Source organism: Strix aluco, chromosome W (assembly GCF_031877795.1).
Source record: "Strix aluco isolate bStrAlu1 chromosome W, bStrAlu1.hap1, whole genome shotgun sequence".
In the NCBI taxonomy this organism is placed as follows: Eukaryota; Metazoa; Chordata; class Aves; order Strigiformes; family Strigidae; genus Strix; species Strix aluco.
In genome coordinates this window covers 13803757-13829273 of record NC_133970.1, presented here as the reverse complement: position 1 = coordinate 13829273, position 25517 = coordinate 13803757, and the positions used below count along the sequence as shown (strand labels likewise).

General features: G+C 48.1%; 1 protein-coding gene across 4 annotated transcripts in view; it reads left to right on the top strand.

Moving 5' to 3' along the window:
• LOC141917656 (AP-4 complex accessory subunit RUSC2-like) overlaps positions 1–25517 on the top strand; it is an 82987-nt gene that overhangs the window by 23561 nt on the left and 33909 nt on the right. For 2 of the 4 annotated variants that reach the window (XM_074811022.1, XM_074811018.1), the window contains 8 exons: positions 374–517; positions 1641–1717; positions 11414–11588; positions 12561–12666; positions 14459–14505; positions 16029–16995; positions 17583–17756; positions 18080–18419. In XM_074811022.1, coding sequence (XP_074667123.1) covers positions 374–517; positions 1641–1717; positions 11414–11588; positions 12561–12666; positions 14459–14505; positions 16029–16995; positions 17583–17756; positions 18080–18260 — 1871 coding nt within the window. In that variant the 3' untranslated portion in view covers positions 18261–18419. Of the gene's footprint in view, positions 1–373; positions 518–1640; positions 1718–11413; positions 11589–12560; positions 12667–14458; positions 14506–16028; positions 16996–17582; positions 17757–18079; positions 18420–25517 lie in introns of those variants that run through there. The other 2 variants (XM_074811020.1, XM_074811021.1) reach the window with 1 other exon arrangement.

The window sequence follows — 25517 nt, the reverse complement described above, 5'->3', positions numbered from 1 at the left end:
GGGATTCTATCTGTGCTCTACTTTTGACCCCACTTGCTGGGGCTATCCGCACAGCAGCCCTGAGAGTCTGGTGCAGCAGTTTTTCCTTAGCACCATCTCATGAGAGTGAAGCTCCCACAGCACCTTCCAGTGCCCATGGGCCCCCAGTCAAGCTGGAGCTAGATGTTGGGTGGACTGTGGGGTTGAACTCTACAGACTCATGTTGCAAACCATTGCTGGAAGAGTAAAAAGCCTGTAGCCTTGCTGTCTTGGACAGGCTGGTGTGAAGACTCCTGCTGGTGCAGGTTGCTTCTGGGAAAAGCAAACAATGTGGGAGAGGCTTTGATATAAGGGCTTGGGGCTGATCCTTCTCCTCCCTGTCTTGGCCCTGCAGGGCAGTCTATGAGGCAACTCCAGCTTACCTACACTGACTTCTTCCCTGACTACTTCTCACTAGCGGAGAAACCCCCCGCTGAGTTCTGCCTCTCCCCAGATGGCAACACAGAGTCCATCTCCATCGATCTGCTGCAGAAGAAGGGTGAGTCCATGCGTCTTGTGTCAGTGGAGGAGGGTGAGGTGTAGTGCAGCATAAGGCAAATAGTGCTTCTCTCCGCCTCATCTTATCTCTGTAAACATAATGGTTTCTTTCCCTGCCCTTCTCTACTGTAGCATCATAACTACATGTCCTGCCATGTTTCCATGGCAGGTTCTTGTGTTCTCTGCACCATGCTATGTGCCACAGAGTATGTTTGAGCTGCTTGTCCCATTAAGTATGATTAGAAAGGATTTAAAGTCCACAAGAAAGGGCGGAGAGAGCAGGCAGGTACAGAAGTATGACCCTGAGGCAGGGCATGCTGCCACCCCTGTCTCAGTATACAAGGGTAGACCTGTGAAACTGTGATGTTGCAGATGTGCTAGCCTGAGAATTTGTAATTTAGGTAAAAGGTCTTTTGGGTCCTACATGGTAAAGCGTTTATGTAAAAGGGCAGGAGAAAGAATTCCAAAGCAGGACGAGATATGGCTGTGATGAGACCCATGGTAGAGGCAAGCTTTGGGGACTGGGTTGTTGACAGCTGCCTCGGTATCATGTCAGAGGCAAGGGACATGAAGAAAGGTTCCCATGCCTTTGCCAGCTATGTGTTGGTGATTACCAGATGTCAATTTTCCTCTCTATTCCACTTCTGTTCTTGCATCATACTGATGCAGATGTCAGATTACCCACCACTGGCTTGTTACTGAAAGTCATTACATAGCTTGCCAAATGCATGGCTTCTGCCCTGCCATCCTGTAAGACAAAAGCAACAAAAGACTCATTGCCTCAGACCCCATCTCTGCTCCCTCAAGGGATGGTGCATAGAGGTGATGGTCCATGTCCCTTGGGAACATTAACAGGGTGTCTTATGCTTCAGTCACTTCTAAAGGCTGTCGTACTGTTGGGCTGATATGTGAGTGTTGGAACCAGCAGGGATAGTTTTGGTGAGGAGTTAGGAGGGGTTCTGCATGTTTTTGACAGAGCTGACATGAGCTGATCATGTTGTCAGAAAGGGCATGTGTACTGACATGAGCTTGAAATGCCCCTGGACTGATTTCTTCATGAAGTCTTTGGTTAGGGTCTGTCCTAGAATCCCCTCAGGCAGCTCTCTGACTGGCTTTCCCTTTAGGTCTGGTGAAGGCAATCAACACTGCTGTTGACCTGATTGTGGCTCACTTTGGAACCAGCAGGGATCCAGGGGTGAAGGTAAGTCTTGCTTTTAGTATGGCTTTGATAAAGTATACTTTGCATTTGCTAGTAGCCATGGTTAATAATTGTGCTAGTAGCCATAGTTACCACACATATGGGGACAATTATGAGGTTTCTAAACCTGGTCGAACAAGACTTTGAATTGTGGTCAAGGTAACCTTGATTATTGATAAGAAGTTTATTAAATACAAGCTTTGATCTCCAAACCTTAGACAATAAGCAGAACATCCTGGACCATAAAAGAGAATGTGTGGGATTACTTAACTTGGCAATGAAACTAACTTCTGAGTGTCCTGAAAGTGAACTACCTTCATTATAATACTAAAAACCACACCCACAGGTCAAAAAGACCCCTGCTCAGGTTAAGACCCTTCCCCTGAGCATGTGTAGTAGTAGAAGCATTATGTAAGCTGTATTATAATTATACGTTAATCACTAACCAATCAGTATCTAATAAGCATGTATGGAAAAGTACTAACTTCTGATTTTTGTGTATAAAAGGAGCATGAAAACCTGCTGTTGGGGTGCTTGATTTGTGGAAAAGTCCACCGAGCACCCAGGCCTGAATAAATACAGTATGTCTCCTGAGTGTGTTAAGATTGGGTTATTGCATGCTGGGCACGAATCTGCTTTTCGGATAACAGCTTCTCAACATCATGAGTGACATGGAGAGGATGGAGAAAGATTGTCTTTCCATTCTCTTCCAGTTAAAAAGCTACAGGGTATCCCATGAAGCTAGTAGTGTTATAAGTAGATTTCTCAAATTGATGTGAGTCAGAGCCAATCAAAATTTCAATTGTTTATTTAGCAAGCGGCAACAAGCAAAACAGCGCTGGGCGGCCGGGGAGTCCTTGCTCCACCAACGGCGCGCACTCACTTCCCGAGGGTCCGTCTTTTTTTATCCTCCGCCTTCCGGTATCGGGTCTCTCTGAGAGGTGTACCCTGCGTCTGCGCACTTTGTAGCTAGGGGGTCGCTCCATCCGGGTCTTCCTCGCGTCACCAACTCCTTGTATTTCCTGCTTTCCTGAGAGTGGCTCACAAAGCTTTTGTTTATATCTTACAGAATATAGACACTACCCCCTTTTTTCTTCTTCTTCTCCCCTTTGTCTTTCTCCCCTTTGTCCTTCTTCCCTTTCTCCCTCTTTTCAGTCTTTTGCCTAGTAGGAGTCCTTGCTTCAGCATTTCAACTTAGATAAGCACTTACAGTCAGTTAGTCGTTACACAGTGTAATAGTTAAGATTAAGCTTAGGCCTACATAGTTTATGGAATAACATGTCACGAGCTCCCAGTATCTTCAATGGAATTTGATGAACAAACAGTTTACTGTCTATCACAATCCCCCCTTTTTCTTTTTATCATTTTGTTCATCAAATCGTTGCAATTCTTGTTGACTTAACAGGAGAGTTTTTTTCAATTTAAAGTCATCATCTAATTGGTTGTTTTTGGCTTTAATGAGTATTGGACGGGTGACAGATATCAGATATGTTACCCGTTGCATCATTCTCCAAGTTATGACATATAATATTATTGACAAAGTCAAACTGATTAAGATTAATATCAAGAGAACCACAATGGGGTGACACAACTTGTTCAAGATGCCTGTAGCAGTAGGTGACTATCCAAAAAGGGTGTCCCACCAGTTATGTTCTGCATTTTTTTGTTCTTTCCAAGACTCGGTGTATTTCTTCCACATTGTGATGAACAGTTATTAGAGTTTTCTGTCCGTTTTATCTAACTTTCTCTAAAATTCTAACTAAGTCTTTGTGTTGAAGTAACTGTCTAACCAAAGTGAGATTCATTCCAATGGGTGTAGGTTGTAGATTATGTATTAATGTATAATTGGATTGCAGGAGTTGGTAAGACGTGACCGGGGTTAAATAGGAAAAGTCACATCTGATTATCTTTGTGAAATTGTAAACACAGAGATTTGAATAATTTTTTTGTCTCTACTATGACCTTGTCTACGGTTAAGAATTCACAAACCGTCCTCAAACATACACAACTTTTGTCAATATATAAGTATTGTTTTAGGATTGTCATTGGGATGGACCTCAAAGTGACAAATATTTTGTTTGGTATCTAAACAAATATCTTGTGTCTCAATTGCATTGTCTTCATAAATGAATCCTTGGTGTTCTCGTACAATGTAAGATTCTAGATTGACAGTTTGCCATTTTTCGTTTACTTTTCGGGCCCATACTCTATGCTCAGAAGGATAGAGTATGGTCCCGTTGTGATTCAGCCCTAATGTAATGACAGGATAAATTTGGTATATGGTGGTATTGTAAATAGTGAGTATAAAGGTAGTAGTTGTGTTTGTGATGGGGTCATAGGTAAAGTTTACCAGGTTCCACCAGGATTGGAGTTTCTTTTCAAAATTAGTAGCACTGTCCCAAATTATTCTCCGAATTTCAGTAGGAAGAATACCTTCTTCACCTTCTCTTATAATTGAGGTAGCTATCGACTGCATCCATATTTGAGTCTAGATGCAGTTGAGAGTTAAAGAGAGGTTATTTTGGAGTACACTGAGTGTATCTGTAATCAATTCATGATCTTTTATATTTACCTTTTCCCTTTTTGGTAATATATTTGACAACAGTCACTGGTTAGTTCCCAAAGTCAATAAGGAAGATCGCAAAGGTCGTTGTATATTAGTTAAATCACTAATTGAGGTAGTCAATTTGTTCATTATCACCTCCGAATCAATACTATTTAAAACTCCCAATCCTGTTCCCAAAGCACCGGTTAAGTCTCTCTGCCTTCTTTTTGTGTGAGGAGTTTGTTTTTGCAGCCAGGTTGTTCATCCCTTGTAAGAAGTCTTTAGGAAAGGTGAACAGGTTGTCTGAATATTTGAAACATTATTTTGCATCAGCAATTCAACTTGAGAGACCACGCCGGGTTAAACAGCATTTGTTGTTGACCTGTATTTCTAATTGCATATGGTCTAATTTCAAAAATTCTTGGGTTAAGTACGACTGTTGGTTGTGTTGGAATAGTATGAGTAGTCTGAGTAGTCTCTTTGGGAGCGTGGGTTGTGGTTGTTGTAGTTTCCTCCTGTATGTTCAATGGAGATCAGAAAGATATAGTTTGATCTCCTGACCTGGTTCCTCTCAAACAAACTATGGACACTGGTTGGGTTGCAGTAAATGCATACCAACAGGCCTCTGACTCACAATGGGTTTGAGTTAATTTAGATTCTGTTTTGTCTCTGATAATGATTTGAGTAAAAGGGGGTTGACGGACGGTTTGAATTAAAGGGTGTCGACTTATTATCACATTTACATTGAATACTTTGCAGCTTATCTGTATCTCATCTCCTTTTTTAGTTGTCCAGGTATGGGATGAATTCTCCCATTTATATGTTTGGAGTGTTAGGTTATTGCTTAGCATGGTAGTTGTTAATTTTGTTCCATACAAATCTGCATCCATACTTCCTGTATGTCCATAATAAGCATATGTTCAAGGCCATATAATTTGGTTAGTTAGGGTATGTTCAAAAGGTTGGTGGGATTGGTTAGTCGTTCTAGCCCATTCTGGTAGTGTATTCATTGTAGTTAATACACTTAGCCAGACTATCCAATAGCTCCAATAGAAGGTTGGCGGGATTCTATAGATTTGTATATTTTATTTTTTTTTTTTTTTTTTTTTTAGTCTCTTTTGTATCAGGGCGTCTGGCACTCTCGTCTGGTCCTTCTCCCTCAGAGGCCCTTTTTTCTTCAGAGTAGGGCAGTAGAGTTTTCCCCACTTTGGTACGTCTCTGCCTCCTCTGCCTACTCTGTTGCTTAGAGCAGCAGGGTGTTCCATCTTCTCGGCAGCAGCCGTATTCTTCAGGGGTACGTTTGCCTCTACTCCAGGACACATAGGTCTCCCAGTTTTTATCTTTGACCTCGGGTTCACGACAGGGGACCCAGGGGATGTGCTTTCTACAGATCACCCTTAGGATCTGAGGGTGTTATTCAGTAGGTCAATTAGAGTGAGTGCACTCTCTTTCAGGATTTATCCCTTTAGTAAATATTTCCCATCAAGTTTTAGAATCTTCAATTATTTTCCTGTTTTTACTCCAATTTTTAGGGTCTGATTAGTTAATCTCCATTCTTGTTAATAACACTGATTACAACTAGACCGGAGATTTATTCCATGTGCATTATGAATCCCCCAGCCTTCTTTACATACATTACACTTTATGCATATAAAAGGAAAACAAATACAAGTTTCAATTGGACAAAATATTAGCGTCTCACTCATCGAGTCCTTCGTAGGTTCTTATCTCACAATGTGTAGAGAGTTCTTTCAGGTTTTCCGAAGGGTGACTTGTAGATCCCCAGGAGGGCTGGTCATTTTCCAGGTCGGATCCTGTATAGGTCCCTTTACTCGGCTTGCGTGTGTCCACCCCTTCTCAGCAGTCCGAACAGCAGTTTCTGTAGTGATAAGAGCAACATAGGGTCCTTCCCAACGGGGGGTCAAAGAAGATTCTTTCCATGATTTGGTTAGTACTTTATCTCCTGGTTGGATTTGATGCATGGTCACATCCAATGGAGGCCTTTGTACTACCATCCCCCGAGCCTGTAGTTGTTTTCTCCTTGTCATTAGCTGTATTAGATAGGATTTTATCTTTAATTCTTCAAGTTGGGGGTGATCTGGTGGTATTTCTAAATCATAGGGCATCCCATATAACATTTCGAAGGGAGAAATACTTACATCGGTTCGGGGTTGAGTTTTGATATTTAACAATGTTAAAGGGAGACACTTTATCCATGACATTTTGGTTTCTAACATCAATTTGGTAAGTTTGTGGGTGTGTTGTTTTTTTTTTTTTCCATTCATACGTTCAACTTTTCCTGAGCTCTGCGAGTGCCACGGGGTATGGTATTGCCACTGTGTACCCAGGGCAGTCAAAGTCTCTTTGGTTACTCTGGATACAAAATGTGGACCCCTATCTGAGTCTATTGTTTCTATTGTTCCATACCGAGGTATAATTTCTTCAAGTAATATCCTTGTTACTGTGTGAGCTGTGGCTCAGGCTGTGGGAAAGGCTTCTACAAATTGGGTTAAATGATCTATAATTACTAATAGGTATTTATACCTCCCCACCTTTGGTAATTCGGCAAAGTCTATTTGTATTTTTGCAAAAGGTCTATGAGTCAATTCTCGCCCCCCATATACTTGTTTTCTTATTTGATGTTTATTTACTTTTTGACAAACGAGACATTCTCCTATCACTCGTTTGGCTATATCATATATCCCAATGCACATGTATTTAGTTGCAAATTGATCCACTAATGCCTGAGTTCCCCAATGAGTGTTTTTATGGAATTGCTGTATTATCTTGGTAGTTATGGGTTTTGGGAGAACTTCTCGGCCGTCCGGGAGTTCCCATTTTCCATTAGCTTTCTGTTTAATCCCCATTTGATTTAATTTTGTTTGTTCTTGAATAGTAAAGTTTAAAGTTTCATAGGATTTTCCATGGAAAAAGCACCACTTAAACCCTGGTCTTTCACATACACATTCTATGCCGTCTACCCCGAAATCGTCCCAGCAAGCATAACAGGGGAGGTAATTATCTCCACAATTAACACACCGCTTTCTGGTCTCTATCGGATCATCCAAGTGCAGTGCTAATAGCGCTGCTCTCTTTACCTCTTGATCAGCAAGGTTATTCCCCCGTACTAAAGGATTGAGCCCCCTCTAGTGTCCCTTTAAGTGTACTACCGCAATTTCGCTGGGCCCTCGTATAGCTTGTAAAATTTGTGATATTAACTCCTGATGTACTAGGTCCTTCCCCCGAGAATTGATTAAGCCTCACTCTTCCCATATTTTTCAAAGGTATGTACTACTCCAAAGGTATATCTAGAATCGGTGTATATAGTTCCCACTTTTTCTTTTAGTAATTGTAAAGCCTTTAATACTGCATATCATTCGTATGCCTGTGCATATTCACTTTCTTCCAAACTAAAGGGTTCCTTTGAATTGACATAAATGTTTAAGGCTTGACAGACCCACTCTTCAAAGGACCCAAAAAAAAAAAACCCAGGCCAATAGAGATGGTCGCCCCTGATTTGTTTCCCTCCCCGAACCTCCATATAATAATAAATCATTTCTACTTTGTCCTTACCCCGCCTAGAGGGGTAATTTTCCCAATGGTTTAACATCAAGCCTAAAGGGCTATCTGGTGGTATTTGGGGGTACCTCACCTTGGGTCCCACACCACCCATGGGATCAGAAGGCTTGCTCTTCTTCTGTCCCATCTTCCGGAGCGCCTTCACACACTCACACAATTTGCTTCCCCCTTTTCGTGACCCAGTCCCTCGCGGGATATGGGAACTGCACTACCGAGGGGTCCGCACTCGCTTCGCCCTGCTGGGCGTCTCACACACCACGCTCCGGGAAACCCAAGCCCAACCGAACGGTAACCGGCCTATACTCACGCAACCCTGCGTCTTCGTCCGGGGCTTCGTGCACAAAGATTACGGGGTTACCGGTATTCTTTTGCTTGTTGCCGAGTTTTGGAGTTCGTCGGTAGAGGGTGTGATGTGATAGCACTCAGCCGGGGCCGCTGAACTCAGCGGGGCGCCTCCCCGTATGGGGCTTCCCACCAGATTGCCTCTATCCGAGTCACGGCACCAATTTTGTTATAAGTAGATTTCTCAAATTGATGTGAGTCAGAGCCAATCAAAATTTCAATTGTTTACTTAGCAAGTGGCAACAAGCAAAACAGCGCTGGGCGGCCGGGGAGTCCTTGCTCCACCAACGGCGCGCACTCACTTCCCGAGGGTCCGTCTTTTTTATATCCTCCGCCTTCCGGTATCGGGTCTCTCTGAGAGGTGTACCCTGCATCTGCGCACTTTGCAGCTAGGGGGTCGCTCCATCCGGGTCTTCCTCGCGTCACCAACTCCTTGTATTTCCTGCTTTCCTGAGAGTGGCTCACAAAGCTTTTGTTTATATCTTACAGAGTATAGACACTACCCCTTTTTTCTTCTCCCCTTTGTCTTTCTCCCCTTTGTCCTTCTTCCCTTTCTCCCTCTTTTCAGTCTTTTGCATAGTAGGAGTCCTTGCTTCAGCATTTCAACTTAGATAAGCACTTGCAGTCAGTTAGTCGTTACACAGTGTAATAGTTAAGATTAAGCTTAGGCCTACATAGTTTATGGAATAACATGTCACGAGCTCCCAGTATCTTTAATGGAATTTGATGAACAAACAGTTTACTGTCTATCACAGCAGTACCAAGAACAAAACAAAGGTGATGGTACATCATGCAGTAGATAGTAAATCTGTGACAATTCTTGCTGTATGATGCTGAGGGTGCTAAAAGGTTATGTGGATTTAAGGGAAGATCAGAAAAATACAGGGAAGGGAAATTCATTGAGTCTACTAAACACATAGGAATCATGTCCAGCTTAGGTAGTCTCTGAGTTGAAAGTAGTTGTAGGCTGGGAGAGTATTAAGGGGAAGTATTATATATGTTTGCTCTGGTTTGGCTCTTTCTTATGTACTTACTCATAAGTATGTACTCTATCATAAGAGAGAATATCAGGCTAACTGGACTTCTGGTCTGATGCAGTACACCAGCTCTTTTTTCTGTTTCCCTCCTCCACCCATCCAGCGATTCTGTTCTGGCACTGATGCCAGGGCACAGTTCAGTGTTCCCAGTCCCTTGACGTCTCACAGGGCTCTGTAATGATAAAAAAGTGCATTAGTCATTGCCCATATGGGGCAGCTGGGCTTCCCCTATAGCCCTTACCATGAACCCACTAGTTTCAGAGTTTATATAGGTTGCCCATGGGGCTGGCTGTCTTTGGCCATTTCTGGAATAACACAGGCAGATCAAGCTCACTTCTGTTTGTACCAGCCAGTGTTTGCAGGCCTGTGACACTCAGCATCTTTGTGGTGCCTCCTCTCAAAGCTGAATGCTCTGCTTCAGTCTCAGGGACTCTGGGGCAGCAATGTGACACTGTTTGGACGTGACAATTGCCCTGGAGTGCCACTCCCAGGGAGTAACCTGACTGAGACAGATTTCAAGCCCATTCAATCTTATCTCAGAGCCCAGGGTAATTTGCCCCTAATTACAATTGTTGCTGATGCAGAGACTGCTGTGCAGCGTAACCCAAGCTGTTTGGATTTCCACAGCTTTTGAAAGCTTCATTGTGAATTTCCTATTCTTGCAGTCTTGGTTTGGGGAATAATTGAAACATTACCCCATTACTTTACTTGACAGACAACACTGTGGTTTTGATCTGGGGTTTCATGCATCAGAGTGCCAAGGGCTGATCATTCACCTGTCAAAAGGCAGCACCCGTCCCTGATGCTCCCACGTTCAATGGATCTGGCAGGATTATTCCTGACTCAGAAGTTCAGTCTCAGTTCAGGAACTTTGTGGCCCCATGCCAACTGGCCAGTGTAATTCTAGCTCAGCTGGTAAAATCTGTGCCCTGAACACAACTGCCTGGGACCACCAACATGATGTACAAGGCCTGGGGCTGACCCCTTTGGATAGACCCCTGTGCTGGTTTTGGCTGGGATAGAGTTAATTTTCTTCATAGTAGCTGGTATGGGGCTATGATTTGGATTTGTGCTGAAAACAGTGTTGATAACACAGGGATGTTTTAGTTATTGCTGAGCAGTGCTTACACAGAGTCAAGGCCTTTTCTGCTTCTCACACCACCCCACCAGCGAATAGGCTGGGGGTGCACAAGAAGTTGGGAGGAGACACAGCTGGGACAGCTGACCCCAACTGACCAAAGGGATATTCCATACCATATGACATCATGCTCAGCATATAAAGCCAAGGGAAGAAGAAGGAAAGGGGGGACGTTCAGAGTGATGGCATTTGTCTTCCCAAGTCACCATTATGTGTGATGGAGCCCTGCTTTCCTAGAGATGGTGAACACCTGCCTGCCGATGGGAAGCAGTGAATTAATGCCTTGTTTTGCTTTGCTTTTGCTTTACCTATTAAGCTGTCTTTATCTCAACCCACAAATTTTCTCACTTTTACCATTATGATTCGCTCCCCCATCCCACCGGTGGGGAGTGAGCGAGTGGCTTGCATGGTGCTTAGTTGCCAGCTGGGGTTAAACCATGACAACCCCTTGGCAGCTCAAGGACTGTATGCAGCAGAATATGTCCCTGCTCTGCTGATGCTGGGCTCTTACATGCTTCCTCACCTTGACCTGGGATCTGTCCATCCATTTTTCCCTCACTCCGTTTATTTATAATAATCCCTAGGAATTATACCTCAGCATGTCACTGAGTTAAGTGTTCCTTAACTACTCAGTACTGGAAGTTCCTATGTCGCTTGCTGCTTCCTACTTCAAAAATAGCAACAAGAAAATCTACAGCAGCAGGAAAAGCCCCTACTCTCTTCTTCCTTCAGCAGGACAGCATTGTTATACCCATAGGGAGAACTGGGCATCCCTTCTAACTGGGATATCCTCTTCTCAAGCTGGGATATTCTCTTCCCAAACTGTTGCCTCATCCCAGCCTGGGGCAGACCTTGCAGGGAGCAACCCAGAATTGGTGTATGAGGCAACAAGGGTGAAGAGGAAGAGCCTGCCTGTTCAAGGAGCTGCTGAGCATCATTGTAGCCTGGATATTGTCTGCTGGGTGTCTGTAGTAGGCAAGTGGGGCTGGACTGTTCGCATGCATCTGTACTTTGTAGAGCAGTTACCAACCCTCTCCCTGTTGCCTGTTTTCCCTTAGGCCAAACTTGGGAATAGCTCCGTGAGCCCCAACGTGGGGCATCTCATCCTGAAATATCTGTGCCCGGCTGTCCGGGACATCCTGAGTGACGGGCTCAAGGCTTATGTCCTGGACATGATCATTGGCCAGAGGAGGAACATCCCCTGGAGCATGGTGGAGTCATCCACCCAGCTAGGTATGGAGGGTGTGCAGCAATGACCATTGCTCTGCAGTACTCCTGTGTTGTGGCTGGGAGGTGCTAGGGAAGGTTGACTATAAGGATGGGAATGCAGAATAATTCCTAGCTCCCTGTGCGGAACAAGGTGCACCTTGACCTGCTCTTGCAAGGTAGGAGAGTCACTGCTCTATTATGTCCAAATATTGTTATTTTCCCTGAAATTTCTAAATTCTCCTATAACAGCCCCTAGCGATGAGGGAAAAAAAATAAAAAAGAAAGAAAAAAACCCTAAAAGAATGCCTTTTCCCCTTCTCTAAGTTTCCAAGATGTTTCTAAATCTTCATCTTTAGCCCTGCACAGCTACTGTATAAGGCAGAGCTGTGCTCTAGCCTGGTCTGTAAGAAACTTTGCATGCACAGCTCATTTGGCTCAAGCATGCTCACATCACCTGCACCCTCTGCTAGTATCAGTCTGCACCCTGGATTGTGGCAGTGGCTACCATCCAGGATAACTCCTTTCTGAGGTTACAGATGGCAGGGTCACACTGATTTCTGCATCATGAAGAGCTTACATCCAGGGCTGGGAAGCCTTCTAGCCTGTTTGTGGCAGATCTTCAGTTCTGGGGTTATCTCTGTGATTGCAGATACCCCAAATTATAGCCACTCACTATAATATTATTTTACCTGCTGATTCTGAGCTGAGGGCTGTGAGTGTCCCTGAAGTGTGGGAGACAGGTCCCTGGGGTACTTTCATCCATTGAAACTCTCCCAAAGTTTTGGAGCGGCAGTCTGGGACAGACCACAACTTCACCCCTTGTGAAGTCTAACTGTTGGGATGGAGTGAGCTCATCTTGATGATTGGTGGAGGGGCAATGCACATATGGGCATGGGCACCCAGCCAACTTCTGTCTTTGCCTTGATGCTCCTTCCCATGATGCCATTTTGACTTTGCTGACCACAACTAATTTCAACATTTTGCTTCTCTCCATAGGCCCCTCTACCAAGCTGCTGCACAGCCTCTATAGCAAGATCAGCCAGTACATGGAGCTCACCAACCACACCATGAAGTTCAATGCATTCGTCTTTGGCCTCCTCAAGTAAGCAGGTTCCCTGGGCTTGAAACAAATAGCTTCACTCAACAGTCAGAATTGAGTATAACTGTTAAGCAGGGATTCTTTATTCACAGCGCTGGGCAGCACTGGGGATCGCTCCACCACAAGTGCCACACTTACTAATAAAACACTCTAATATACACAAAAAGCATACATATGCATCAGATTTCTTAGAAAAGGCAGTCTTATGCTAATGGTTTTTCAGAATTCATTTACATAGTCTGAGCATGCGTAGTAAAAATAGAGTGAGGGTCTTCTCCCCTCCTTAGGGGTCCCCACAGCCTTTCTCACACCGTCCGTTAGTGAACTTTAGGTTTCTCCTGTCCATATGTGGGCATGGAGTTACCTCATCCATCCTTCAGCTCCTGTTTGTTCCAAGGAGGTTAGTTCAGACCAGCTTCCAGTCACTTATCTTGACTTTGGTGTCTTCTTAGGCACTTGTTTTCTTTAGGTTCCTGCTATTAGGGATGTACTCAGGGAGTTTTTCAGACTGTCCAAGGTCTGTCCTATCTTTACTAGGCAAGGAGTTACAGGTTTCAAAACATCTTACAAGTGGGTAATGAGTACAGAGGGTAGTTAGGAAAAAAGTATAAGTTAAATTACATACATTGCAGTAAAATACAGGAAAAATAAAAGCTAGTAAAACACAAGTGATGGTTAATGTTAAAACTAAATGTCCTACTTTACAGGTCCCTGTACATTGGCAATTTCAAGTATACTTGTAGCAACTTCCCTTCAGGCTGACTGCATGTCACTGTCCAGGGCTGGCAGCAAGTGCTGGTCCTTGACTGCAAGCAGGCACAGTTGTCAATGAAAAGACTTAAGAAACCTGGGAAGCCACTCCCCATCTGTAGGTGAGGGAAGGAAGAAGCTGTGAGCCAGAAGGATCAAAACCTACCCCTACCAGGCCAGAACTGAGAAGGGCTGGCTGTAGTCCACTGAAGAGCATTGTCAGCTTGTTTTAGCCCCAAAACATTAGGTGGGAAGAGTCTGTCTGTCAGGGTTCATATAGGGATAGACATAGCATATGCCTAAATTACTCCTGAATATCCTGCTTAAATCACTGCTTCCTGGATCTGAAGTGAATCCCAGTGCATGAGGCTTTGAAGGAGAAATTCCCTGGTTCAGGACTCAAGGCTGACCCTTCCAGATTGGATAAGGAGTGTGCACGCTACACTCTGTGTTAAACAGAAGGCAGCCATGTTAAAGGGATGAGTGCTGTTAGGATGGTATTTCCCTGCTCCTCTCCAGTGGTCAGCAAGAGCTCTGACAGTGGCAACAGAGTCCCCAAGATCTCCAAATGTTGGGGGACCCCTACAAGCAGGAGCAAGCTCTGCCCTGCTCTCCCCACCCAAAATGGCCCAGCTCTCCCCTGCTGGCACAGGATGCCAGCATATTTTGGGCCAAGCCTGCAGCAATGGTCTCATGTTTGTAGATGATTTACCTCTTTCAGATGAGCCCTTCTCAGCAAAGCTAAGCTCTGTCAAGGACATTGGAGCTAAATGGTGATGAAACTTGCTGGAAACATGGTTATTAGGGGTTATAGTTGCACAATGCCTCATGTAAAGCAAACTAGCTCTGTGACAGGCTGAGTAGCTGTGGTCAATGCATACTGATGGGAGTGAGCCACTGTCCTTTCACTAGGTCTTGAGGTTCACAGGGCTATGCTGTGTAAATGCCATTTTCCAGGCACACTTCTTGTAGAACAGCTAGGATGAAGGGGGTGAATTGATTTTCACTTTTTCTTTCTTTCCCTGCTTGTTTTCCTTTCCTGCAGTATCCGGTCCTTGGAGTTCTGGTTCAACCACCTCTACAACCATGAAGGTAAGAGCATGAGGGCTGTGGGCGGCAGTGGGAGCCAAATTCTGCACAATGTAGAGCATAGATCTAAGTTCTGGGGCATGTGTGTCTCTTGGTCTCTCAGCCTAGGCTGCTCCCCTCTGAGCTGAAGGACTAGACTATACACAGTCCCCATGTACGTGTTGCTGGAGGGCTGCTCAGCTAAAGGGAGAAAGGTGGAAGTCAAAGCTCCATGCAGCTCCCTCCACCTGAGCTGTGGAGAGCCTGGACAACCATGTCCTTTCCAGCTGCAGCTAGTACCCAAGGTTATCACCTCCAATGCAGATCCCTCAATCTACCTGCAGGAGACCAGATCTAACCCTCCCCAAATTTCTGCTTCATATGGCTGGAGGTGTGAACACTTATCTGAAACCCTTCAGGCATGGGAAATGGAAAGGAAAAACTCCTGACAAATGAAAAGCAGATTTTATACCTGTTTTTTCAACCAGAGATGTTTCTGGAGTGTACAGATAACCCAGCAGCAATGACCAAGCTGTCAAATGCTTAGAAGCAGCATGACTAAGTGCTAAGTGCACAGTGAGACAGACACCCTCGACCTGCTGGATCCTCTGAGAGTTCTGCTCCCTCAGCCTGTGCTCAGTCCAGGGCCCCATGCACTGCAAGAAGTCCAGCCCAGTATCTTCTGGCAGGTTTGAGGGCTGACAGCAGACATTTCTCGGGTCTGTGTGTGCAGTCAGCACTTCTCTCTGGAGCAGACAGGAAAATAGACTTGCCTTTGTTTGAGCAGTGTGGCAAGAGAAAGTACCCTGTTTTTCTGGAGCAGAAGACAACCATCTGTTTCAAGCCATCGTTAAGAGCTGGAAGTGTGAGCAAAACCTAGGGCTGTCAGGACTCAGAAGGCTAGGCAGAAGGGTTGGAGTTAAGGTGCAAGTCCTGTCTATGGTCTAAGTTTGTTATCTCACTGGAGCCAAACAGCCACAAATCCTGTTCCCAACTCTCCCTGACAACAGGGTTGGGGGGGGAAGGGTGCCGTGGATGTGGTCAAATTAAGTGAAAGATGAATGCTGCAAGTAGAAATGCTAGTTCATTTTGTTAGGAACCACAGTTCAGCCCAACCAGATCCCTGGAAAGACTGTATTCAGCTGTCCTCAACACCTCTCTCTGCAGAGGACTGGTACTGGCCAGATTTGCAGCTCCTTGTTCATCTCCAGGAGGTGGAGAAGAGAATCTTAATGTGTGCCAACCCTCTTTGATGCTCTTTATTTGCACCCTACTCCCATGGCATTTGTGGCAGAGGTCAGCCTGGTGGATAGTCTGACAGGCAGGTCCTGGCTATAGGCACGACTGGAAGCAGGACCTGGGCCAGTTTGCCTAGAGCTCACAAAGCATCTGGTGCTCCCTGACCCAGTGCTGAGCCTCACACTGCAGCCACAGCTCTGACCAAAAACTAGTGTCCAACTCCTTTCCCCATAGCTTCAGCAGCTTCTTGGTGGCTTGACAAAGGTGGCAAGGGCCTCTCATGTAATTAAATGTCTCTTGCCCTACAGATATCATTCTGGCACACTACCAGCCAGTAGGCTTCTTGTGCCTGTCTCACAGTGTGTGCCAGCCTCTTTTCGAGGAGCTCCTGCTCCTGCTCCAGCCTCTCTCCCTGCTACCCTTCAACCTAGACCTCCTTTTTGAGCATCACCTGATGCAGATGAGCAAAGAGCAGCAGAAGCAAAAGGAGCTGCTGTGTGTGAAGCAGGACCTGCTGCTTTCCACACACTCTACCCTGCAGCTGATGCGGACGCGGGGCAGCAGTGAGGATCCGGATGGCTGCAGCACCGCCCCTGAAGCATGCAAAGTGGGTGCCAGAGATGGTCACATCTCACCAGGCCACAGCCCCCAGCAAGCTGCGAGTGAGAGTGTCAAGGGGGTGGGGGCCTCCTGCGGAGATGTCAACAAGGAGAAAGAGCAGAGGAAGGTGCGAGAGAGTACGTGGGAAGGGAAGAAGGACAAGCAGGTGGGCTGGTGGTACCAGCTCATGCAGAGCTCTCAGATTTACATCGAGGGCTCAGCCGAAGGCTCAAAGTTCATCCGCTATGAGAAGAAAAAGGCAGGTTTCAATGCTGCGCCTAGGTCAGCGAAGACCCGCAAGGTATCACCCCCCCGCAAAGGGGTGGTGGAGGGTGAAGAGGCTAGGGGTACCTTGGAGGAGAGGCCCAAGGCTGCCAGCAAGCCAAGTCCTGAAGCTGTGGAAGAGCCCTTGGAAAAACCCCAGAAGGTACCACTTGGCAAAGAGGTAAAGGAATGGAACTGGCCCTTCTGTATGGGCAGCCCCCCAGACTCAGTGCTTACAGAGCTGAAGCACAGCAAGGAAAAGGAGACTGGGGCTCAGCAAAGAGTGAGAGTAGCAGTAGCAGCCCCCCAAGAGGAGAGCAGCATCAGTACATCAAAGGGCAGTCAGCCCATCAAGTGGGGACACTTGTTTGGGTCCAGGAAGGTGCAAAAAGAGCCCAGGCAGCCTAACAGGTAGGGATGGGGATGGGGATGGGGATGGGGATGGGGAGGGTTGGTTAACCTGGAGTTGCAGCAGTGCAGGTGGAAGTCAGGTCAATAGCCAACCACTGGGCTACACCATGGTGGTACATCAGAGGCAGTGTGTGAACAGAGAGGTCTGTCACCCCTGCCCAGCCCTGCCTGCCTACCTGCCCACACCACCGTTTCCCTCCTCAGCTCCTACCCTTGCTCAATCTTCTGCCTGAGCTCATCCCTCCCAAGAACACATACTAAGTGAGAGCAAAACATGGAGCCGTCCCTGTTGCTCACAATGGGTGAGGAGGAGGTGTGAAGTTGCCCCATGTAGCTGGGCCCTCCCCACATTGCCTCTCCATCTGCACCCTTCTTGTTTCTATGGCCACTGGAAATGTCCTTCCCAGTCTAGGCCATGGTGTGTCTGGAGGATGCTGAGTTCTCCCTACCAGGAGACAGCCTGGGGACCACAGTGCACCTTGTGCATGGAACCAGACCTCTAAGGCATGACCTTGCCATGAGAGCAGCTGCTCCTTGCCCCCAGGTATGCTTCCCTGCCACTACCTGCTTCTATGTCCTTCTTGCAGGTTGCCTTCTGGCTGGCTGAACTTGGACAAGTCCGTGTTCCAGCTGGTGGCCCAGACGGTCGGAGCAAGCATGTGGCAAGAAGCAGCCCCTGAGCCAGAGCCCCCCCATGCAGAGCCACCTGAAATGCCCCCTGAGGCATGGCCAGCCTGGGGGCTGTCTGCCCACCCTTCCTGGTGAGCAGCATCATGTGGCCATCCTGTAGGGGCTGGGACGTGGTGGTTGGGGTTGGCGTGGCTCTGCCTGTTCTGGTTCACCCAGCCCCCTTTGTACTCATGGACCAGGGGACAGATCAGGGCAGTGACACAGCTTGTGCATCCATCCACCCCAGCTCTGAAATCTGCAGGTGATGGGGAGCTGAGGGGTAGCTGAGAGACTGTCTGGGGAGGGAGGCAGGGGGTGTTTTCCTTGCTCCTCTGTGCCCTTGGTGGTCCCTGGGCTTCAGTGGTGTGAGTGTGCTGTGGCAAGTTAACCCTTCCTCCCCTCCCTCTGCCTGCAGTGAGGTGAAAGCCCTTTGCCATCACATTGCCACCAAGGCAGGACAGTTGAGCTTCAACAAGGGGGACATCCTGCAGGTCATCTCCAAGGTGGATGGTGACTGGCTGCAGTGCAGCCTTGGCTCTGAGAAGGGACTGGTGCCCATCATGTACATCACCCACCTGGAGAACGAGGACTATTGACATGGCTGGGAGGCTAAGCACAGTACCATGGGCTGCTGAGGCTTGTCTGGGGAAGCCCACCCTGCCAGAGGAACAGACACAGCTTCTTTCTAGTTTCTTACCATTACAGAATACAGTAACTGTAGGTGGTTCCTTCTTGCTCCTCCTTGTGCAGCTGCCAAAGACTGACTTGGCCCCTGGGGCCTTCTGTGAGCTGCACCTCCTATTACCAGGCATTGCCGTGTATGCAGCCACACCAGGGACTGTCTGAGCCCCCTCCACCCCACGCTATCTCCAGCACCCATAGGCCATGGACTCATATGTAGCAGGAACCCAAGCAGTCCCTGCCAGGGAAGTGCTGCCCCGCTGCATGGCTCAGTTTCACGCTAGAGGGTGCAAGATGCTGGCTGTCCCCTCCCCAGGGGTGGCAGTTCAGACTGCAGCCTTCAGCATCCCTGGCATCATCAGCCGCAGGGGTTAGAGCACCATGTGTTGGCAAGGTCTCTGCAAGGCTGGGCTGATGGGTTGTGTTGTGGCTTGAAGGGATGCTGCAAGGTAGACTCCCCCACACTGGAGCTGCCCTATTGTTGTGGTTTGAGGACACCTATCCTAACATGTAATAGCAGTGCCTGGTGGGTTCTACCAGGCCAAGTGGCCTGGCACTGCCACACTGCAGGGCCTGGGGCTGTGCCTGGCCACAGCCAGGGGGAGAGGGACAGGATACGTGTGTGCATGCGGAGCAAAGGAGTGCTTGGAACCCCCCCAGAGGGTCAGCTGCAGATTCCTGATGGGGACATGGGGCTGTGAGTACCACCAGGAGCAGGATGATCAGGGAGAGGAGCTGCCAGGTGCTGCCATGACCTGGAGCTGACCCTGGTCTGGGGAGGGCAGCTCAGCCAGTTCCTGGCACAGGGAGCTCAGCATCCCTCAGCACCCCTTTGGCTGGAACATGGCAGCAGAAAGGTGGGTGCTGTGGGGTATGGGTGGTGATGGAGAGAGGGATGGGTGCTGGCCCACAGCCTTGTGAGCACCTCCAGAGCAGATCGGAGCAGGTAAGATGGTCATGCTGTGTTCATGAACCCTCCTCAGCACTTCCCTGAACCCAAACACAGCAACCCTTCACTCTAGAAAACAGTGCAGGTCCTTGGCCTCATAACTGCACCAGCCAAAGTCCCTTCCTAACCTCCTGGTGGCAGGCTGCCTGCCAGGGCCAGCCCCATGTCCCTCTGCCCTCCATGGGCACAGGGCAAAGCAGTTGCCAGCCCCAGCACCAGTGCCCACCCCAGCACCAGTGCCCACCTCACATGCCCTGAGGCACAGAGTGAGGCTGGGGGCAGCTCCAGACCAGCAGTGAGATGCACACTCAGTCCTGCCCATCTCCCATCACTCTCCTGTGTGGGGTCCTGGATCAGTGGCCATGTCCTTCACTCCTACTCCTTGCAGGCAGCTCTCAGATGCTGCTCGGCAAAGTTGCTCCTGGCCTCCTTGAAGATCTTGGAGTAGGTCTTTCTTAGCAAAGAAGTTCTGGGCTCCGGAGATGAACCCTGGGAGAAGATCATCTGGCATGCGGGAAGCAAAGAGGAGCCCAGCTTCATGGTATGGGGGGGGGGGTGTCTGCTCTGGGGTAAGGGCGGGGTCTGTGGGGCCCAGCAGTGGGGGAGGTAAAGGCATGGAGTGACAGTGTGGTGGTGGTGGGGATTAAGGCTGCAGTGGGAGTCCAAATGTACACAACCTGAGGGACATGCACCAGCTGACAGGTGGAGACCTGCTGGTGCCAAGTGCTAGAGGGTCCTGTCAGGTCCCCTTGGACCTTCTCTGTCCAGATTATCAGGACCTGGCTCATCATCAGGGCAAAGGGTTTGGCCATGGCCCCTGGATGCCTGACAGGGCTGAAACAATGCTGGCAGCTCTCAGAGGCTGCTGTAGGAGTCTGGAAAGGGAGGAGGCACCTGAGCACCACCAAACTACCAAGCTGCCTTGGGGACAGGCTGGGAGAGCTGAGGTGGGAATGCACATTTGGGCAAAACAGTCAGGGACAGATGGGATGGGGATGCACACAGGGAAGGACAGGCAGCCCCAGGGGTGAGCATAAGGCCCTGGGGGTCTGCAGCCACAGCAAGCTGATAGAGAGCTGTCATTGAAGGGGGGAACCCTACAGTTGAGCCAGAATGTCACAAACAGTTTCTGAGGACAGCCCTGCAAGCCATGCCAACCAGCACAACTCACAGGAAAACAGACTTGTCAAACAGATTTAGTAGCAGCCAGTATCAGGCCTGGCAAAGGAGTGTGACTGTCATGTCACTGCAACTGGGTGGCATCTGATGGAGAACAAAGGAAGTACCCATTAGCATGGCAGCTTTTCAAGGCACTAAAACCTGAGCAAGTGGGGAAGTGTCAGTGTGGTGGGAAACACAGGCTCATGCTCTGCTGGGATCGACCCTTCTCTTGCAAGGGCTGCAGACAGCACTGAGCTCGAGGGCAGCAGAGGGGTGGATGTCTGCTCAAAGGAGCATGGGGTGCAGGCAGGCACGTGTGTGTCCACAGGAAAGGCCCACATGTTGGGGGGGATGCCTTTCTCTCCTGTGCCCTGTTACAACCCAGACTGGGAGCCCAGGGAGTTGTAAAGGTTTCCTGATCCCCTCAGGTTAAATTAAGGTGAAACAACACTAGACGACCAGTGAAAATGTTTTACTTGCAGTAGAAACAACTTAAACTTGGAAAAGGATAATAAGCAATGTGGTCTCTTAATGATAAATCTATAAGAAAGAAAAGAAAGGAAAGAAAAGGAAGGGAGAGAGAGAGTTAAAGAATCTGTATCACCACCCCGGGTTCCAGCTGTCTCAGGTCTGGTAATCTTGGGTGGTGAGTACACACCCAGCAGTTTTCTGTCACCTTTTAAGTTCATTTTATCAGCTGATTTGCATATTAGACAAAGAGAGGCAAGTATTCCACAAACTCATTTGCATGAGAGACAAGGAAAAGGTGGAGCATAGGTTCTATGCATACACTGAGGGGGAATGGGGTGCATTAACCCTTTTGTCCAATTGAGTAGGTAGTCATCATCTCCCCCTACCACCTTTACCTTTTCCTCAGTTTTTGTTTCTTGGGCAATTATCCAGCCTGTGGCTCCATCTGGTGTCAGGTGTTTTCTCTCTTATCAATCTTTTAGCTCTTCTTCAAGACTATAGTAAATTAAAGCATAGGCATTAACCTGAACATACGGTTTTACTCAGTCTATGTCTCCCCCCTTTGAGACTTATCTGGGGAACTTGGCAATACAACTGCAAGGGAGTGAAGCCATGCACCCTTCCATACACTCTGTGCTTCCCTAGGCAGATAATTCATTCCTTAGAATAATCACAAAGGCCACAATTTGTCCTTGAGGCTTTTTTATTGATGAATGTTTGAGGCATTAACTCCTTCAGTTCCTCACATGCCCCTCCTGGCAACCAGACCCGATGATCACCCTGCCAGCATCCAGCAGGTGGGGACACATCCCCAAATCCCATGAGGCTCCATGCAGCAGCCATGCCATACAGGGCAGGGGCTGCCAGGCTGGGGATGGGCATGTAGGTGACTGACACTTCTTCAACCACTGCTTTGGGGACATCAAGCCATGTATGATCTCATATTAACCCCTGAGAGCTTTGTGCATGCTGAATACAGACGAACATCCAGCTTTCAGGCTAGCCCATATGGAGCATAGCCCGGGGACATGCCAACTCCTTGCACAGTGGCTGTCCCAGCCCAGGGTCACAGGAGCTGCTTCCCAGGTCCCTGGTTGGTGTGACCCCCCACTTGTGGAAGTAGCCCAGGAGTGCTGAGGCAGGACCAGATGCTGGGGCGCATCCCGGTTCCCTTTCAGCCAGAGGAAGGACAGCGCTGCAGTTGTGGCACTGTCCTGGAACTCAGCACTGAAATCGGTGTCTGCTGTGCAGACTTCCTTCCTTGTCCCCTTCGCCGACTCTCTCTCTGCCTCAGTGCCCCCATCTGTACAATGAAACCCAGGAGGTTTCCTCTGAACAAACTTTAGTGGCAGCATTGCCCATGAGCAGCTTTCACAGCCCAGAGCCCCTGTTTCCCCTTGTTGTGGTGCTCATGGGGACATGCAGGGCAAGAACCAGTCTCTGCTAACCAGCAGCTGCATGCAGTCCATGGATGACAGTGCAGGGGAGTCAGGTGCTACTCCTGGAGAGCATTGTGCAGGGGAGTAGCATGTGTGGTTGCAAGCATCGACTTCCAGCTGCAGGCAGGAGGGCAGGAGACCTTTCTCCAAGGTGTGGCCCCAGCAATGGGGTCCCCGCTTTAGAAGATGGATGCAGACCCCTTTGCACCACAGATACACCTTTGAGAACAGGGATTCCAACCAAAAGGAAGAGGCAGGGTGTAGCACTACTGCCGTTGGTCTTCAAGCACCCCAATGGCTGGTTTGCAATACCAGGCAGAGGCAAGCAAGCAAGGTGTTGGTGTGTGGCTTATCCATGTGTGCCACAAGTCCAGGGAGGAAGATGGGGAACTGAGCTCTGTGCAAGACTGGGCTGAGAACATTCTTAGCAAAGGGCTGCCCGTTGTTGACAGCCACAACATGCTTTGTTTCCATGACCCTGCATAACAAAAGATTGAAAAGTCCAGTGGCATCTTGTTCAGCTTCAGAAAGGGGAAATTCATGAAATGAGGAAACTTGGATAAAATGAAGCTAAAAGAAGCAGCATGGTTACACAGTGTCCAGCAAGCCTCCAAAGATTTAAGTCAGCCTTTCAGGGCTCCTGGTATCAAAAGGCAGAGGGAACCAGCAGGGATAACCGCCAGGGCCAGAGGTTATTCAAAACAAAGAGGCCCCCTTCAAAGAGCTGAAGTCGTGTCTAGATGACAAAAAATAGTATCAGTCAGGTAAGATGTAAAAGCTTGATAAGACAAACAAAAAAGAGAGCAGAGAACAGCCTGTAGAAGCAGCCAGCAGTCCTTTTTGCAAACACATCAAGAGCTTCAAATCCACCACAAAGTCTGTAGGGTCGATAGGAGTGCATGTCCTCGCAGTGAAGGAGTGACATCCTCCAGAGTGGCAAGATTGCTGCAAAACCTTGCTCAAATGCCAGTGCACTGTGAGGTTTATGGCAAAATGGATCACATGTGGCAGTGTGCCTGAATGCTGGTATTGCAGCTCCCCACCAAGGGAAGGGGGAGAGATGAGATACACCCTGCTGAAATACACCCTGCCCATCCTTCTGGCTGTGCCAGATCTGCCAGGTGCACTCTGCGACATGGTGACATGGGGGAGGCAGTGGGACCTGCCAAACCAAGAAACCTAGGCACACCTGCATCCTGTCTTGTTGCAAAAAAAACAAATCTGTCTTTGTGGCTTTGGCTTTGCCTTGTGTGACCAGAGCATGTAGCTGCTGGCTGAGCATTCAGGCCACACTTGGGAAGGTGGTACCAGCTTGCAACAGCCCTGTTGCATTTAAGGTAATAAATTAATTTGGTAAGAGATGAATCCCCTTGCATTCTAGCCGGTCCTCAGAGATTAGAGGGGCTGGGGGCGGCTGGACTTATCTCTTAATAGCTATGCCAATTATGGCTGTAACTATAGGCCTGACACCAGATGCACGAACAGCCCGTGTGCTGTAGGTCCGGTGGCATTCAAGAGAAGCTGTCAGCTTCACAAATAGTACGGTTTATTCTTATGCAACATCTACAGAGTCTTTGAGATTGCCTACGATAAATGCACAAACTGCAGGTTGGCTATATAGCACTACACACAAAATGATTGCAATCACACACACTTAATTCCCGGGTAATCACTTGGTGTAGCCAAGGGCCCAAATCTTACCAAAAAGCGTCCGTCCCTTCTTGGGGGGGGGAGGGGAGCGAGGAGCACAAACCCGTCGATCTGTCCCTCCAATTTGGTATTGGATTATCGTCCCTCCGAGTTAGATACAAACTCGGGGTAGTATTTATCTAAGTGTGTATGTGTGAGTGGGTGGGACTGTGGTCAAGCCATTGTTTCCTGAGTAATGGCACAGCACATTCCTTGGTGTAAGGTGTGCGCTGGTTTTGTGGTGAAAGAGGAAGAATGAGAGATAAGGTCTGCAGAGTTCTGCAAAACAGTCCTTGAGAGAAGGGGAAGAGCAGGAGAGAAATCTGCATAGTCGTGTCAAATATTCCTTGAGAAAAGTGGAAGAACGGGACCGGGTGGCCTCCACCTCGCTTCTCATTCCTCCTTGGTGCCATGGCAACACAAATCACTGGATCTCCATCCCGTCCTGTGTTTGTTCTGGGCACCATGTGTTAAGGAAAAGTGTGTTTTGCATTTTTTTGCCGATTTGCTTTTCCCACACTTCCAACAACTCCTCCATCTTCTGTGCAGAGGCTGGCTTATGCTCAAGGATGGATTTTTTCCGATACGGAGCAAGGGGAAGTGTGAAGAGTGAGCAAGTGAGTGCACAGGGCTTCATGATAACTGCTTGGGCCACACTTCCTCCATGGCATTTGAGTTTTCAGATGGGGTAATGAAGGGCTTTTGGAGATGCCATATACTGTTAACATAGGAGCTGACAACCATTGTGCTGGGAGTGGTGCACAGAGGGACCAAGGATGTGGGGGTTTTTTTAGGTTTTTTTAATTTATGGAATTTCCCTACTCATTTTCCAAAGATCCTCCAAATGGGGAACCTATTCCTACTGATACTGTTTGCTTTTGCAGCCCTTTAATTATTTCTTGAAAGACCCAGAAGCAGCACTAGGCAGGGAGAGGTGATGTCTGAGTTGCTGCTGTTGCTGGAGGCAGAGCAGCATTTGCTACCCACCCCCCAAGCCTCCCACCCAAGGCAGTGGAGCACATCTATTCCCCAGCTATTTCCCAGCTACCTCCTGGGCTGTGCCCTGCTGCGATGTGTGGTCCTGACTATGCGCTTGCAGCCACAGGGCACTTCTGCCAAGGCAAGCATGTTCAGGTATGGCAAACTCTCTATGGGTGAGCTCTGTATCTGAGTGAAGGAAATGGAAAGGCAGGTTCCTGGGGGGCCGTTGGCCCTACCAGCTCTGTTGCAGGAAGAGATGAAATACAGATGAGGTAGAAGAGGCTGAGACTGCCTTTCTGAGCACAAGAGGGCACAAGGAAGGTGGCCGGGAAGACTCCAGCTCTGAGAGGTGAAAGACTGCTGGAGTATCTGCCCACAAGTACCATGATTGGTCCCAAGAAAAACCCAAACCCAAAACTTCTACCACATTTTGCTCAGGGTCAGATTTTTGGGGCTGCTTGGAAAAGCATATTTGGAGGGGG